Source organism: Cervus canadensis, chromosome 11, assembly GCF_019320065.1.
Source record: "Cervus canadensis isolate Bull #8, Minnesota chromosome 11, ASM1932006v1, whole genome shotgun sequence".
Taxonomy (NCBI): Eukaryota; Metazoa; Chordata; class Mammalia; order Artiodactyla; family Cervidae; genus Cervus; species Cervus canadensis.
Window position 1 is genome coordinate 14,399,618 of NC_057396.1, and position 12,711 is coordinate 14,412,328.

General features: G+C 39.1%; 1 protein-coding gene across 1 annotated transcript in view; it reads left to right on the plus strand.

Annotated features, from left to right (window-relative positions):
- Nucleotides 1-12,711, plus strand: part of GUCY1A2 (guanylate cyclase 1 soluble subunit alpha 2) — a 437,093-nt gene that overhangs the window by 314,956 nt on the left and 109,426 nt on the right. The window contains exon 6 of the mRNA XM_043481195.1: nucleotides 10,380-10,523. Coding sequence (XP_043337130.1) covers nucleotides 10,380-10,523 — 144 coding nt within the window. The remainder of the gene's footprint in view (nucleotides 1-10,379; nucleotides 10,524-12,711) is intronic.

Sequence of the window (12,711 nt, forward strand, 5' to 3'; positions counted from 1 at the left end):
AAGTTAAATAAGCAGGGTGACAATATACAGCCTTGAAGTACTCCTTTTCCTATTTGGAACCAGTCTGTTGTTCCATGTCCACTTCTAACTGTTGCTTCCTGACCTGCATACAGGTTTCTCAAGAGGCAGGTCAGGTGGTCTGGTATTCCCCATCTCTTTCAGAATTTTCCACAGTTTATTGTGATCCACACAGTCAAAGGCTTTGGCATATTCAATAAAGCAGAAATAGATGTTTTTCTGGAACTCTCTTGCTTTTACCATGATTCTGCAGATGTTGGCAATTTAGACTCTAGTTCCTCTGTCTTTTCTAAAACCAGCTTGAACATCTGGAAATTCACGGTTCACGTATTACTGAAGCCTGGCTCGGAGAATTTTGAGCATTACTTTACTAGCATGTGAGATGTGCAATTGTGCGGTAGTTTGAGCATTCTTTGGCATTGCCTTTCTTTGGGATTGGAATGAAAACTGACCTTTTCCAGCCCTGTGACCACTGCTGAGTTTTGCAAATTTGCTGACATATTGATTGCAGCATGGTCACAGTGTCGTCTTTTAGGATTTGAAATAACTCAACTGGAATTCCAGCACCTCCACTAGGTTTGTTCATAGTGATGCTTCCTAAGGCCCACTTGCTTCACATTCCAGGATCTCTGGCTCTAGGTGAGAGATCACACCATCGTGATTAACTGGGTTGTGAACATCTTTTTTGTATACTTCTTCTGTGTAATCTTGCCACCTCTTCTTAATATCTTCTACTTCTGTCAGGTCCATACCTTGTCTGTCCTTTATTGTGTGCATCTTTGCATGAAATGTTCCCTTGGTATCTCTAATTTTTTTTTAAGAGATCTCTAGTCTTTCCCATTCTATTGTTTTCCTTTATTTCTTTGCTTTGATCGCTTAGGAAACCTTTCTTATCTCTCCTTGCTATTCTTTGGAACTCTGTGTTCAAATGAGTTTATCTTTCCTTTTCTCCTTTGCTTTTCACTTCTCTTCTTTTCACAGTTATTTGTAAGGCCTCCTCAGACAGCCATTTTGCTTTTTTGCATTTCTTTTTCTTGGGGATGGTCTTGATCCTTGTCTCCTGTACAATGTCACAAACCTCCATCCATAGTTCATCAGGCACTCTGTCTATCAGATCTAGTCCCTTAAATCTATTTCTCACTTCCACTGTATAATCATAAGGGATTTGATTTAATTATACCTGAATGATTTAGTGGTTTTCCCCACTTTCTTCAGTTTAAGTCTGAATTTGGCAATAAGGAGTTCATCATTTGAGCCACAGTCAGCTCCTGGTCTTGTTTTTGCTGACTGTATAGAGCTTCTCCATCTTTGGCTGCAAAGAATATAATCAGTCTGATTTTGGTGTTGACTATCTGGTGATGTCCATGTGTAGAGTTGTCTCTTGTGTTGTTGGAAGACAGTGTTTGCTATGACCAGTGCATTCCTTTGACTAAACTCTATTAGCCTTTACCCTGCTTCATTCTGTCCTCCAAGGCCAAATTTGCCTGTTACTCCAGGTATTTCTTGACTTCCTACTTTTGCATTCCAGTCCCCTATAACAAAAAGGGCATGTTTTTTGGGTGTTAGCTCTGAAAGGTCTTATAGACCTTCAACTTCAGCATCTTCAGTGTTACTGGTCGGGGCATAGACTTGGATTGCTATAATATTGAATGGTGTGCCTTGGAAACAAACAGAGATCATTCTGTCGTTTTTGAGATTGCATCCAAGTACTGCATTTTGGACTCTTCTGTTGACTATGATGGCTACTCCATTTCTTCTAAGGGATTCCTGCCCACAGTAGTAGATATAATGGTCATCTGAGTTAAATTCACCCTTTCCATTCCATTTTAGTTCGCTAATTCCTAGAATGTCAACATTCACTCTTGCCATCTCCTGTTTGACTACTTCCAGTTTGCCTTGATTCATGGACCTAACATTCCAGGTTCCTATGCAGTATTGCTCTTTATAGCATTGGACCTTGCTTCTATCACTAGTCACATTCACAACTGGGTGTTTTTTTGTTTGTTTGTTTGTTTTTGTTTTGCTTTGGCTTCATCCCTTCATTCTTTCTGAAGTTACTTCTCCATTGATCTCCAGTAGCATATTGGGCACCTACTGACCTGGGGAGTTCATCTTTCAGTGTCCTATCTTTTTGCCTTCTCATACTGCTCATGGGGTTCTCAAGGCAAGAATACTGAAGTGGTTTGCCATTCCCTTCTCCAGTGGACCACATTCTGTCAGACCTCTCCACCATGACCCGTCCGTCTTGGGTGGCCCCACATGGCATGGCCTAGTCTCATTGAGTTAGAGAAGGCTGTGTTCCATGTAATCAGATTGGCTAGCTTTCTGTGATTGGGGCTTCAGTCTCGCTGCCCACTGATACCCTCTCTCAGCACCTACCATCTTACTTGGATTTCTCTTACCTTGGAAGTGGGGTATCTCTTCACAGCTGCTCCAGAAAAGTGCAGCTGCTGCTCCTTTCCTTGGACGTGGGGTATGTCTTCACGGCCGCCGCTCCTGACCTTGGACGTGGGGTATCCCCTCTCTGCCACTCGCCACTCCTGCACCGCCCAACCGCCCTAGCCAGTCCTGCACCACAGCTGCCGCTTGCCAGAATAGGACTGGAATAGGCAAATTTAATTCAGGTGACCATTATATTTACTACTGTGGGAAAGAATCCCTCAGAATAAATGGAGTAGCTCTCATAGTCAGTAAGAGTCCTAAATGCAGTACTTCAGTGTAATGTCAAAAGCAACCAAATGATCTCTGTTCATTTCCAAGCAAACCATTCAATATCACAGTAATCCTAGTCTATGCCCCAAACCACTAATTGCTGAAGAACCTGAAGTTGAACTGTTCTGTGAAGACCTACAAGACCTTCTAGAGCTAACACCAAAAAAAGATGTCCATTTCACCATAGGAGACTGGAATACAAAAGTAGGAAGTCAAGAGATACCTGGAGTTACAGGCAAGTTTGGTCGTGGAGTACAAAATGAAGCAGGGCAAAAGCTAGCAGAGTTTTGCCAAGACAATGCACTGGTGATAGTAAACACCCTCTTCCAACAACACGAGATGACACTACACATAGACATCACTAGATGGTCATTGCAGAAATCAGAAGGATGATATTCTTTGTAGCCGAGGACAGAGAAGTTCGATACAGTCAGTAAACACAAGACCAGGAGCTGAGTGTGGCTCAAGTCATGAACTTTTTATTGGAAAATTCAGACTTAAATTGAAGAAAGTAGGGAAAACCACTAGACCATTGAGGTATGACCTAAATCAAATCCCTTGAGATTATACAGTGGTGTTGTTTTGGGTTCACGTTTATACAACCTTTCTGCATTTCCTGTCTAGAGAAGATCCTTTAGCATTTGTTGAAGAGCTGGTTTGGTGGTGCTGAATTCTCTCAGCTTTTGCTTGTCTGTAAAGCTTTTGAATTCTCCTTCATATCTGAATGAGATCCTTGCTGGGTACAGTACAGTGGGAGTGACAAATAGATTGAAGGGATTAGATATGATAGAGTGCCTGAAGAACAATGGATGGAGGTTCATAACATTGTACAGGAGGCAGCAATCAAAACCATGCCCAAGAAAAAGAAATGTGAAAAGGCAAAATGGTTGTCTGAGGAGGTCTTACAAATAGATGATAAAAGAAGAGAAGTGAAAGGCAAAGGAGAAAGCTTTGCCATATGAATGCGAAGTTCAAAGAAATAGCAAGGAGAGATAAGAAAGCCTTCCTATGTGATCAATGCAGAGATATAGAGGAAAACAATAGAATGGGAAAGACTAGAGATCTCTTCAAGAAAACTTTAGCTACCAAGAGAACATTTCATTCAAAGATGGGTGCAATAAAGGACAGAAACAGCATGGACCCAAAGAAACAGAAGATATTAAGACAAGGTGACAAGAATACACAGGAGAACTATACAAAAAAGATCTTCATGACCCAGATAACCACGATTGTGTGACCACTCACCTAGAGCCAGACATCCTGGAGTGTGAAGTCAAGTGGGCCTTAAGAAGCATCACTACAAACAAAGCCAGTGGAGGTAATGGGATTTCAGCTGAGCTAGTTCAAATCCTAAAAGATGATGCTGTGGAAGTGCTGCACTCAATATGCCAGCAAATTTGGAAAACCCAGCAGTGGCCACAGGACTAGGCAAGATCAGTTGTCATTCCAATCTCAATGAAAGGCAATGTCAAAGAATGCTCAAACTACTGCACAATTTCACTCATCTCACACACTAGCAAAGTAATGCTCAAAATTCTCCAAGCTAGGCTTCAACAATATGTGAACCGAGAAATTCCAGATATTCAAGCTGCATTTAGAAAAGGCAGAGGAACCAGATATCAAATTGCCAACATCCACTGGATCATAGAAAAAGCAAGAGAAGAGGCAATCCCAAGATGGTGGAGGAATAGGATGGGAAGACCACTTTCTCCCCAACAAATTCATCAAAAGATCAGTTGAATGTTGAGCCACTTCTGCAAAATGACTTCTGAATGGTGGCAGAGAATACCCAGCACCCAGAAAGGCAGCCCAGTCTCTTCACAAAGAGGTAGGACAAAATATAAAAAATGAAAATAGAGACAAAAGATTTAGGGATGGAGACCCATCCTGGGGAGGGAGTTTGAAGGAGGAGTAAGTTTCCACACTGTAGGAAACCCTCTCACAGGTGTGTCTGTGGGGAGCTTTGGAATCTCAGAGAGCAACATAACTAGGGAGGAAAAAAAAAAAAAACAAAAAACACAGAACACGCACCTAACCTTAACTACTTGCAGAAAAGTGGCTTAGATGCTTGTGTCTGCCAACAGCAAGTGGGGTCTGAACAGGGAAGTGTGGGCTGCATCATTGGTCCTTAGCACAAGGACTACCTTTGAATGCCCTGAGGATAATCTGTAGGGCTCATGTGCCATAGCAACCCAAACTGTGGGATCGCCAGAGACACACACACAAAAAACGATCTTTCCTGTGGAAGACTCTAACATGGTGACTCCTGGCGCATCCACAGAATAAAGGATTGTGCATGCCCTAGTGAATACCAAGGGAGAGCAAGCCAGCTGCCGTTTAGGGCCCTCCTTTCCCAGAGGCAGAGAGGCGGGTGAACAACAGCCAGAGACGGAAGGCAAGGGGCTCCTGCAAACTCGGCCCCAGAGATTGCATCTTCCACCAAACTGTGAGCAGGTTGCGAGTTGATAATGACGTCTTCCTGGGATAGGATCCTCGATGGATCACATCTGCCAGGAGTGTCACAGCCTGAGATTAGCTCCCCAGAGGAGACACATGGGACATCTGGGACTGTGCCCTCATGGCGCACCCAGGAAACTGAGCCTCCAGGATTGGGGAAGTGCACGAGATGCAAGGCCCACCTGGGACAGTGCGCTTGCCAAGCACCTGGTTGCCTGAGCAGTTTGGACCTGGGAAGGGAACAAAACCCACAGCCCATCTGGGCCCGTGCCCTTGCAGAACACCCAAGAACCTGAGCGGCTTAGACCTGGGAAGTACATGAAACACAGGGTCCACGTGGGACAGTGCCATTGCAGAGCACCCTGGAGCCTGAGCAGTGTGGACCCAGGAAATGCATGCTGCCTTGGGCAGTGGCAAAGCCAGTGTGGTCCATCCAATGTGAGCACTCCCCACACATGCCAGTGGAGTTTGTTTGTAGTGTCCATCTCTCTCCACAGCACAACTGAACAAGTGAGCCTAAATGAGTGGCCACCTTCACCCCCTCATGTCAGGGCAGAAATTAGACACTGAAGAGATTTGCAAACAGAAGAAGCCAAAATAAACAAAGAAGGGTGAACTTCTCTGGAATTGACAGGTACAACAGATTAAAACTGCAGTTAATGTTGAGACTATGCATTTGAGGGGCAACTATAGACCTTGAGAACAAGTACAAGCCTGAACGAGGGATTGATACAGAACTGGCACCACACAGCATATCCAAAGAAATTCCTAGATATATTTTTACTATCATAACTTTTCAATTTTTAAAAAATTTTAGTTCTTTAGTACTCCTTTAACTTTCATTTTTATAGCCTACTATTTATTACCTTTCCAAAAAAACCACTATTTTTTAAAAAACAATTCCATATATATTTTTTAATTTGGGGGATCAATTTTGTTTTGTATCTTTTTATATTGTATTTTTGAAACTCTAATGTCTATTCTAGGTTTTTAATCTCTGCTTTTTTATATTTATCAATTTTGTACCTTTAAGAATCTAGTCTTCAGTATCCATTTTCAGTTAGGGATTTGATTACTCTCAAAGGTCCAACAAGTCAAAGCTATGGTTTTTTCAATAGTCATGTATGGATGTGCAAGTGGGACTATAAAGAAAGCTGAGTGCTGAAGAATTGATGCTTTTGAACTGTGGTGTTGGAGAAGACCCTTGAGGGTCCCTGCAAGGAGATCCAACCAGTCAAGCCTAAAGGAAATAAGCCCTGAATATTCATTGGAAGGACTGATGCTGGAGCTGAAACTCCAATATTTTGGCCACCTGATGCGAAGAACTGACTCACTGGAAAAGACCTTGATGCTGGGAAAGATTGAGGGCAGGAGGAGAAGGGGACGACAGAGGATGAGATGGCTGGATGGCATCACCAACTCGATGGACATGAGTCTGGGTAAACTCTGGGAGTTGGTGATGGACAGGGAGGCCTGACATACTGCAGTACATAGGGTCACAAAGACTTGGACACGACTGAGTGACTGAACTGAGCTGAACTATTTTAATTATATTGATAGCTAGTTATAATAAATTTATGTATTCATTTGGTATATATTTATTAAATAGTTATATTTAAGACACATTGATGATCACTATGAGTACAGACATTAAAAATACATGATCATTTTCTTAAGGACCTTATGTTTAGGCCTTTAATCCATTTTGAGTTTATTTTGTAGCTGGGGATACATATTGATTATGTATTGATGCATATTGATTAAAACTTATAATGAAATCTCTAGTATAGAGGTGTGGAAAGTGTTGTTGAAAGTAAAAGAAAGGATTAGTTTTGCTACTAAGAACTAATGGAAGAGCCATGGAGTGATTCACAGAAAAGGTGATATTGGAATTGGACATTTAATACAATGTTTCATCACTTTGCTCTAATTAAAATATTAGATTTTTTTAGAATTTAGTCACCATATTTACCTTGATTATTAGAAAACTTTCCTCTAGAAATGAGTTATTCCTAACTTTTATACCATGTTCTATTCTTTGAAATTTGGGGAGTTTTAACTGTGAGTAAATACTTACAATATTTAAGAACCACAAAGGATGCTGAAATCAGAATTAAGTACACCAGTCAGAATGGCCATTATCAAATAATCTACCAACAATCATTGCTGGAGAGGAGGTAGAGAAAAGGGCTTTTCTACATTGTTTGTCAGAATGTAAACTGATAGAGTTATTATGGAGATTCCTTTAAAAACTAGGAATAATTATACCATATGACCCAGCAATCCCACTACTGAGCTTATACCCTGAAAGTCACAATTCTAAAAGACACATGTACCCCAATGTTCACTGCATCACTAGTTACAATAGCTAGGACATGGAAACAATCTAGATGTCCATTGACAGATGAATGGATAGAGAAGTAGTGGTATATGTATACAATGGAATATTACTAAGCCGTAAAAATGAATAAATTTGTTATATGGAAACACAAAAGACCCTGAATAGGCAAAACGATCTTGAGAATGAAGAATGGAGCTTGAAGAATCAATCCTCCTGTCCTCAGACTGTACTACAAAGTTACAATCATCAAGATGGTATGGTACTGACAAAAAGAATAGAAATATATACCAATGGAACAAGGTAGAAAGCCCAAAGATAAACCTACACACATGTGAGCATGTTGGCTTTGACAAAGGAGGCAAGAATATCCCATGGAGAAAAGACAGTCTCCTCCATAAATTGTGTTTGGAAAACTGGATAGCTACACATAAAAAAAAAAAAGACAAAAACCACAACAATATTGTAAAGTAATTAGCCTCCAACTAATAAAAATAAATGGAAAAAATAAAATAAAATAAAAAGAAAAGAAATTAGAACACTTTCTAACACAATACACAAAAATAAATTCACAATGGATTAGAAACCTAAATGTAATGCCAGAAACTATAAAACTCTTAGAGGAAAACTTAGACAGAACACTCTTTGACACAAGCCATAGAAAGATCTTCTTTGATCTACCTCCTGCTGCTGCTGCTGCTGCTGCTGCCTAGAGTAATGGAAATAAAAACAAAACTAAACAAACGGATCATGATTAAACTTAAATGCTTTTGCACAGCAAAGGAAACCATAAAGAAGATGAAAGATAATCCTCAGATTGGGAGAAAATAATTGTAAATGAGATAGCTGACAAAAATTTAATCTGTAAAATATACAAGAAGCTCACGCAACTCAATGTCAGAAAAACAATCTGATCAAAAAATGGGCAGAAAACTAAAACAGACATTTCTCCAAAGAAGACATACAGATGACTAATAAACACATGAAAAGATGCTCAACATCACTTATTATTAAAGAAATGCAAATCAAAGCTACACGAGGTATCACCTCACACCAGTCAGAATGACCATCATCGAAATATCTACAAACAATAAATGCTGGGAAGGATGTGGAGAAAAGGGAATCTCAACACACTCTTGAGAATGTAAATTAATACAGTCACCATGGAGAACAGTATGGAATTTTCTTTAAAAACTAGGAAAAAAGCTACCATATGACACAGTAATCCCACTATTGTGTACATACCCTGACAAACCATAACTGGAAAAGTCACATGTACTCTAGTGTTCATTGCAGTACTATTTACGTTAGCCAGGACATGGAAGCAACCTAGATATACATTGACAAATGAATGGTAAAGAAGTTGTGATACATATATACAATGGAGTGTTATTCATCTATAAAAAAGGAACAAATTTGAGTCACTTTTAGTGAGGTGGATAAACCTAGAACCTGTTATGCAGAGTGAAGTAAGTCAGAAAGAGAAAAACAAATATTGTATATTAATGCATATATACAGAATCTAGAAAACTGATACTGATGAACCTATTCCTAGGGTAGCAGTAGAGATGCAGACATAGAGATGCACACTTGTGGACACAGAACGGGGAAAAGAGGGTGGGACAAATTGAGATAGTCACATTGAAACATACACATTACCATATGTAAAATAGATAGCCAGTGGGAATTTGCTATATGATGCAGGGAGCTCAAACCATTGCTCTATGACAACCTAGAGGGGTGGAATGAGGTGGAAGATGGAAGGGAGGATCAAGAGGGAAGTGACATATGTATAGTACTAATAGTAGTGTTAGTCACTTAGTCATGCCCAACTCTTTGCAACCCTGTAGATTGTAACCCATCAGGCTTCTCTGTCCATGGGATTCTTCAGGCAAGAATATTGGAGTGGGTTGCCATTTCCTTCTCCAGAAGATCGTCCCAACCCAGGGGTTGAATCCAGGTCTCGTGCCTTGCAGGCAAATTCTTTACCATCTGAGCTACAGGAAAGCCCATGTGTATACCTATGGCTGATTCATGTTGACATATGAAAGAAACCAATATAACATTATACAGCAAATTTCCTCCAATTAAAAAATAAATTTAAAAAAGAATTGCAACAGGATCTGGAAAGACTCTTGACAGTGTCTGCTAACTCTTTAATTGTAAGATTATGGAGGGGTTTCTGTGCATCAATTTGTAATCTCTCAAATATAAGCAATACTAATTCTTCCACTTAGGATATTTGTGAGGATTAAATGAAATAATGCGTGCTAAGCAGTTGATACTATTAATGGTAGAGAGTATGAATTCAAGAAGTGTTCAATGTTAGAATTATTAAGAGTTAAGAATAGGCTAGACAATGAATTATAGATATATCAAATGTAGTTATGCCTAAAATTAAGACAACATTGTAAATCAAGTTATACTTCAATTTTTTAAAAAAAATAATTTTTAATACTAAAATAGTGTGGAGTATTTTGGAAAAACTGCAGAGAATTACTTTCCAGTGAAGGTCTACTTGAAGGTTTGAGGAAATAAGAATGTCTTTGTAAAATGTCATTATTTGGAAATTTTCCAGGCAAAACAGTGACAATCCTATTTTTGTGGGGGATAATTATTTTATATTCTAGTTGTTTCTGGTTTTAATGATCATCTATGGTGATAATGTTGATGAACAAACAGCTCTGGATGTTAGTATTTGACTCTGCTATGATGACACTAAAGTTTTCTAATTGTTTAATTATTGGTGCTTTGCTGATATATTTTCCAGCAACACTTGTGATCATAGATAATTAAATATTTCTATTTTGCTTCATTATCATACATTTGCATTTGCTTTGTCTGATTGCTGCAGGTGGAAACAATAGGTGATGCATACTGTGTTGCTGCAGGGCTCCACAGAAAAAGCCTTTGCCATGCTAAACCCATTGCTCTGATGGCCCTGAAGATGATGGAACTTTCAGAAGAGGTGTTGACACCTGATGGAAGACCAATTCAGGTAAGCCTCTCAACAGTTTTGTTTGAAGAGTAATGCACCTGTAACTGAAGAAGGCAAGAAATTCCCTTCTGAGTTGTACTTACTATAGTTTACAGACCTAGATAAGCCAGTTGCTTAAGAAGAAGGGATTACTAGCGATAACTTATAAATCCAGGAAAGGAACAAATGAAATGTGACCCGCCCAGAATAGGAAAAAGTGTAAGGAATACAAATTACCATGGGGAAAAAAGTTAAATGATTAAACCAAGGAAGGAACCTGCTGTCAGTGACCAGTTCACCCCCACCAAGGAAGGGTGACGATAAAAATTGGTCCTGAGAGATAATCCATAGAGCAAGAAATAAGAAGCGAGAAGTTGGAGGACCTGGACAACTTCCTGTGGATAGTGTACAGGTGTTCTTATGAAGCTCAGGGCTCAGGGTTACTTTTGAATTGTTTTTTGTTTCAGAGCTTGAATGTTGGAACCTGCAGACTTAAAAAAAAAAAAATGCACAATGTGAAAGTTGTGAGTTTAGTTTTATTTGAGGCAAAATGAGGACTGCAGACTGGGATATAGCACCTCAAATAGATCTGAGGAACTGTTCTAAATAGGCAGGGGCAAAGGTCAGTATATATGTGATTTTGGTGAAGGGGGAATACATGCAATCAAGCACATATTTTTTGGCAGATGATTTCTGCTAGACACAAGGAGCAATCATCACCATGAAGGAATTTAGTGCTTTTTAGATATGAGGAGATACAAGAATTGGGCTAATAAAATCAACTCCTGAAAATATATAGCTTTCTGAAGATCTGCCAGTCAGTTTTTTCCTGAGCACAGAGTGCTTCATTTCTCCTCTCCACCCTGAACTCTTCAGGGAGTGTTGAAAATCAGCAGCTGCAGCAGCACATGTTTCAGTCCTCATAGAGGTAGGTGGCAAATGCCAATGGCAAGTGCGAATTTGTGCTTGACAAGCCCAAGATTGAGGAAACATCAAAAGCTGGAAGATGTAGTTTCCGGTGTATTGTACTCTTTTTGATGTTGATAGCTGTCGGCAATTTGGCATTTACATCTGAGAATGGATGAAGTCACCCAGCCATATTTCTGAAAGCACCTGATAGATCCCAGAAATACTTTTACTATGAATATGTATAAACCAAAATTTGTATTTGACAAAGTAACCTTGAATTCAAGGCATCTCTTTAACAACAGTTCATCAATGATGGGTTAAAAAATACAGAAAATGCCTCAAAATATGAATATATTTCTAGTTTGGCACTATGGCAAAGTAGATATTCTGAGTGACCCTTCTGAATAAAATTATTAAAATGTAGTGTTAAATAGTTTACAAATAGTAGCTTTTTGGAAACTACTAAGCATATTACTGAACACAGATATATAGATATAGATATAGATAGTTTTATATATATATATATATATATATATAAACAAAATTTAAGTGGCGAATTAAAGTGCTCTATCATTAGAAGTGATAACAGGACACTAGAAAACACTATCCCTCCTCAAGGAAAATCAACCTCAATTCCCTCTTCAAAGAATTTCCATAGATAAAGTTCTCTAAAAAATGAATGCCTAATATTAAATACAAAGCAAAATAAAACAAAGGGGAATAAACACACACTCACATAGGAAAGCAAAGTACTAAGAGAAAGAACCAATAGAAACAGGAGATGAGAAAAACAGACCTGGACTGTTGTCAGATATCAAAATTATTGTACATAATCTAAATGACATTCCTTAGTATAATTAAAGAAAGAAAGAGAAGCTTAAAAATCCAAGGCTGGAAAAGCTAGGTTTGAAAATGAACCAGAGAATTTCTAAGCAATCAACACTACACCAAAACAAACAAAAATAAAAAATCAAGCAAACCAAAACAAAAATACTCTCTGTAGATGAGTTTAGAAGCAGATTGCTGCTGCTGCTAAGTCGCTTCAGTCATGTCCGACTCTGTGCCACTCCATAGACGGCAGCCCACCAGGCTCCCCCGTCCCTGGGATTCTCAAGGCAAGAACACTGGAGTGGGTTGCCATTTCCTTCTCCATAGAAGCAGATTGGAAGCTGTCCAGAAGCAGATTAGATACAGCTAAAGAAAATATCCATAAATTTGTCCAGAGAATTAAAAATAAGGAAATATGAATAAAAGAATGTAAAATATGTAGGAGATATTATAAGTTCAGTTGGAATTACCT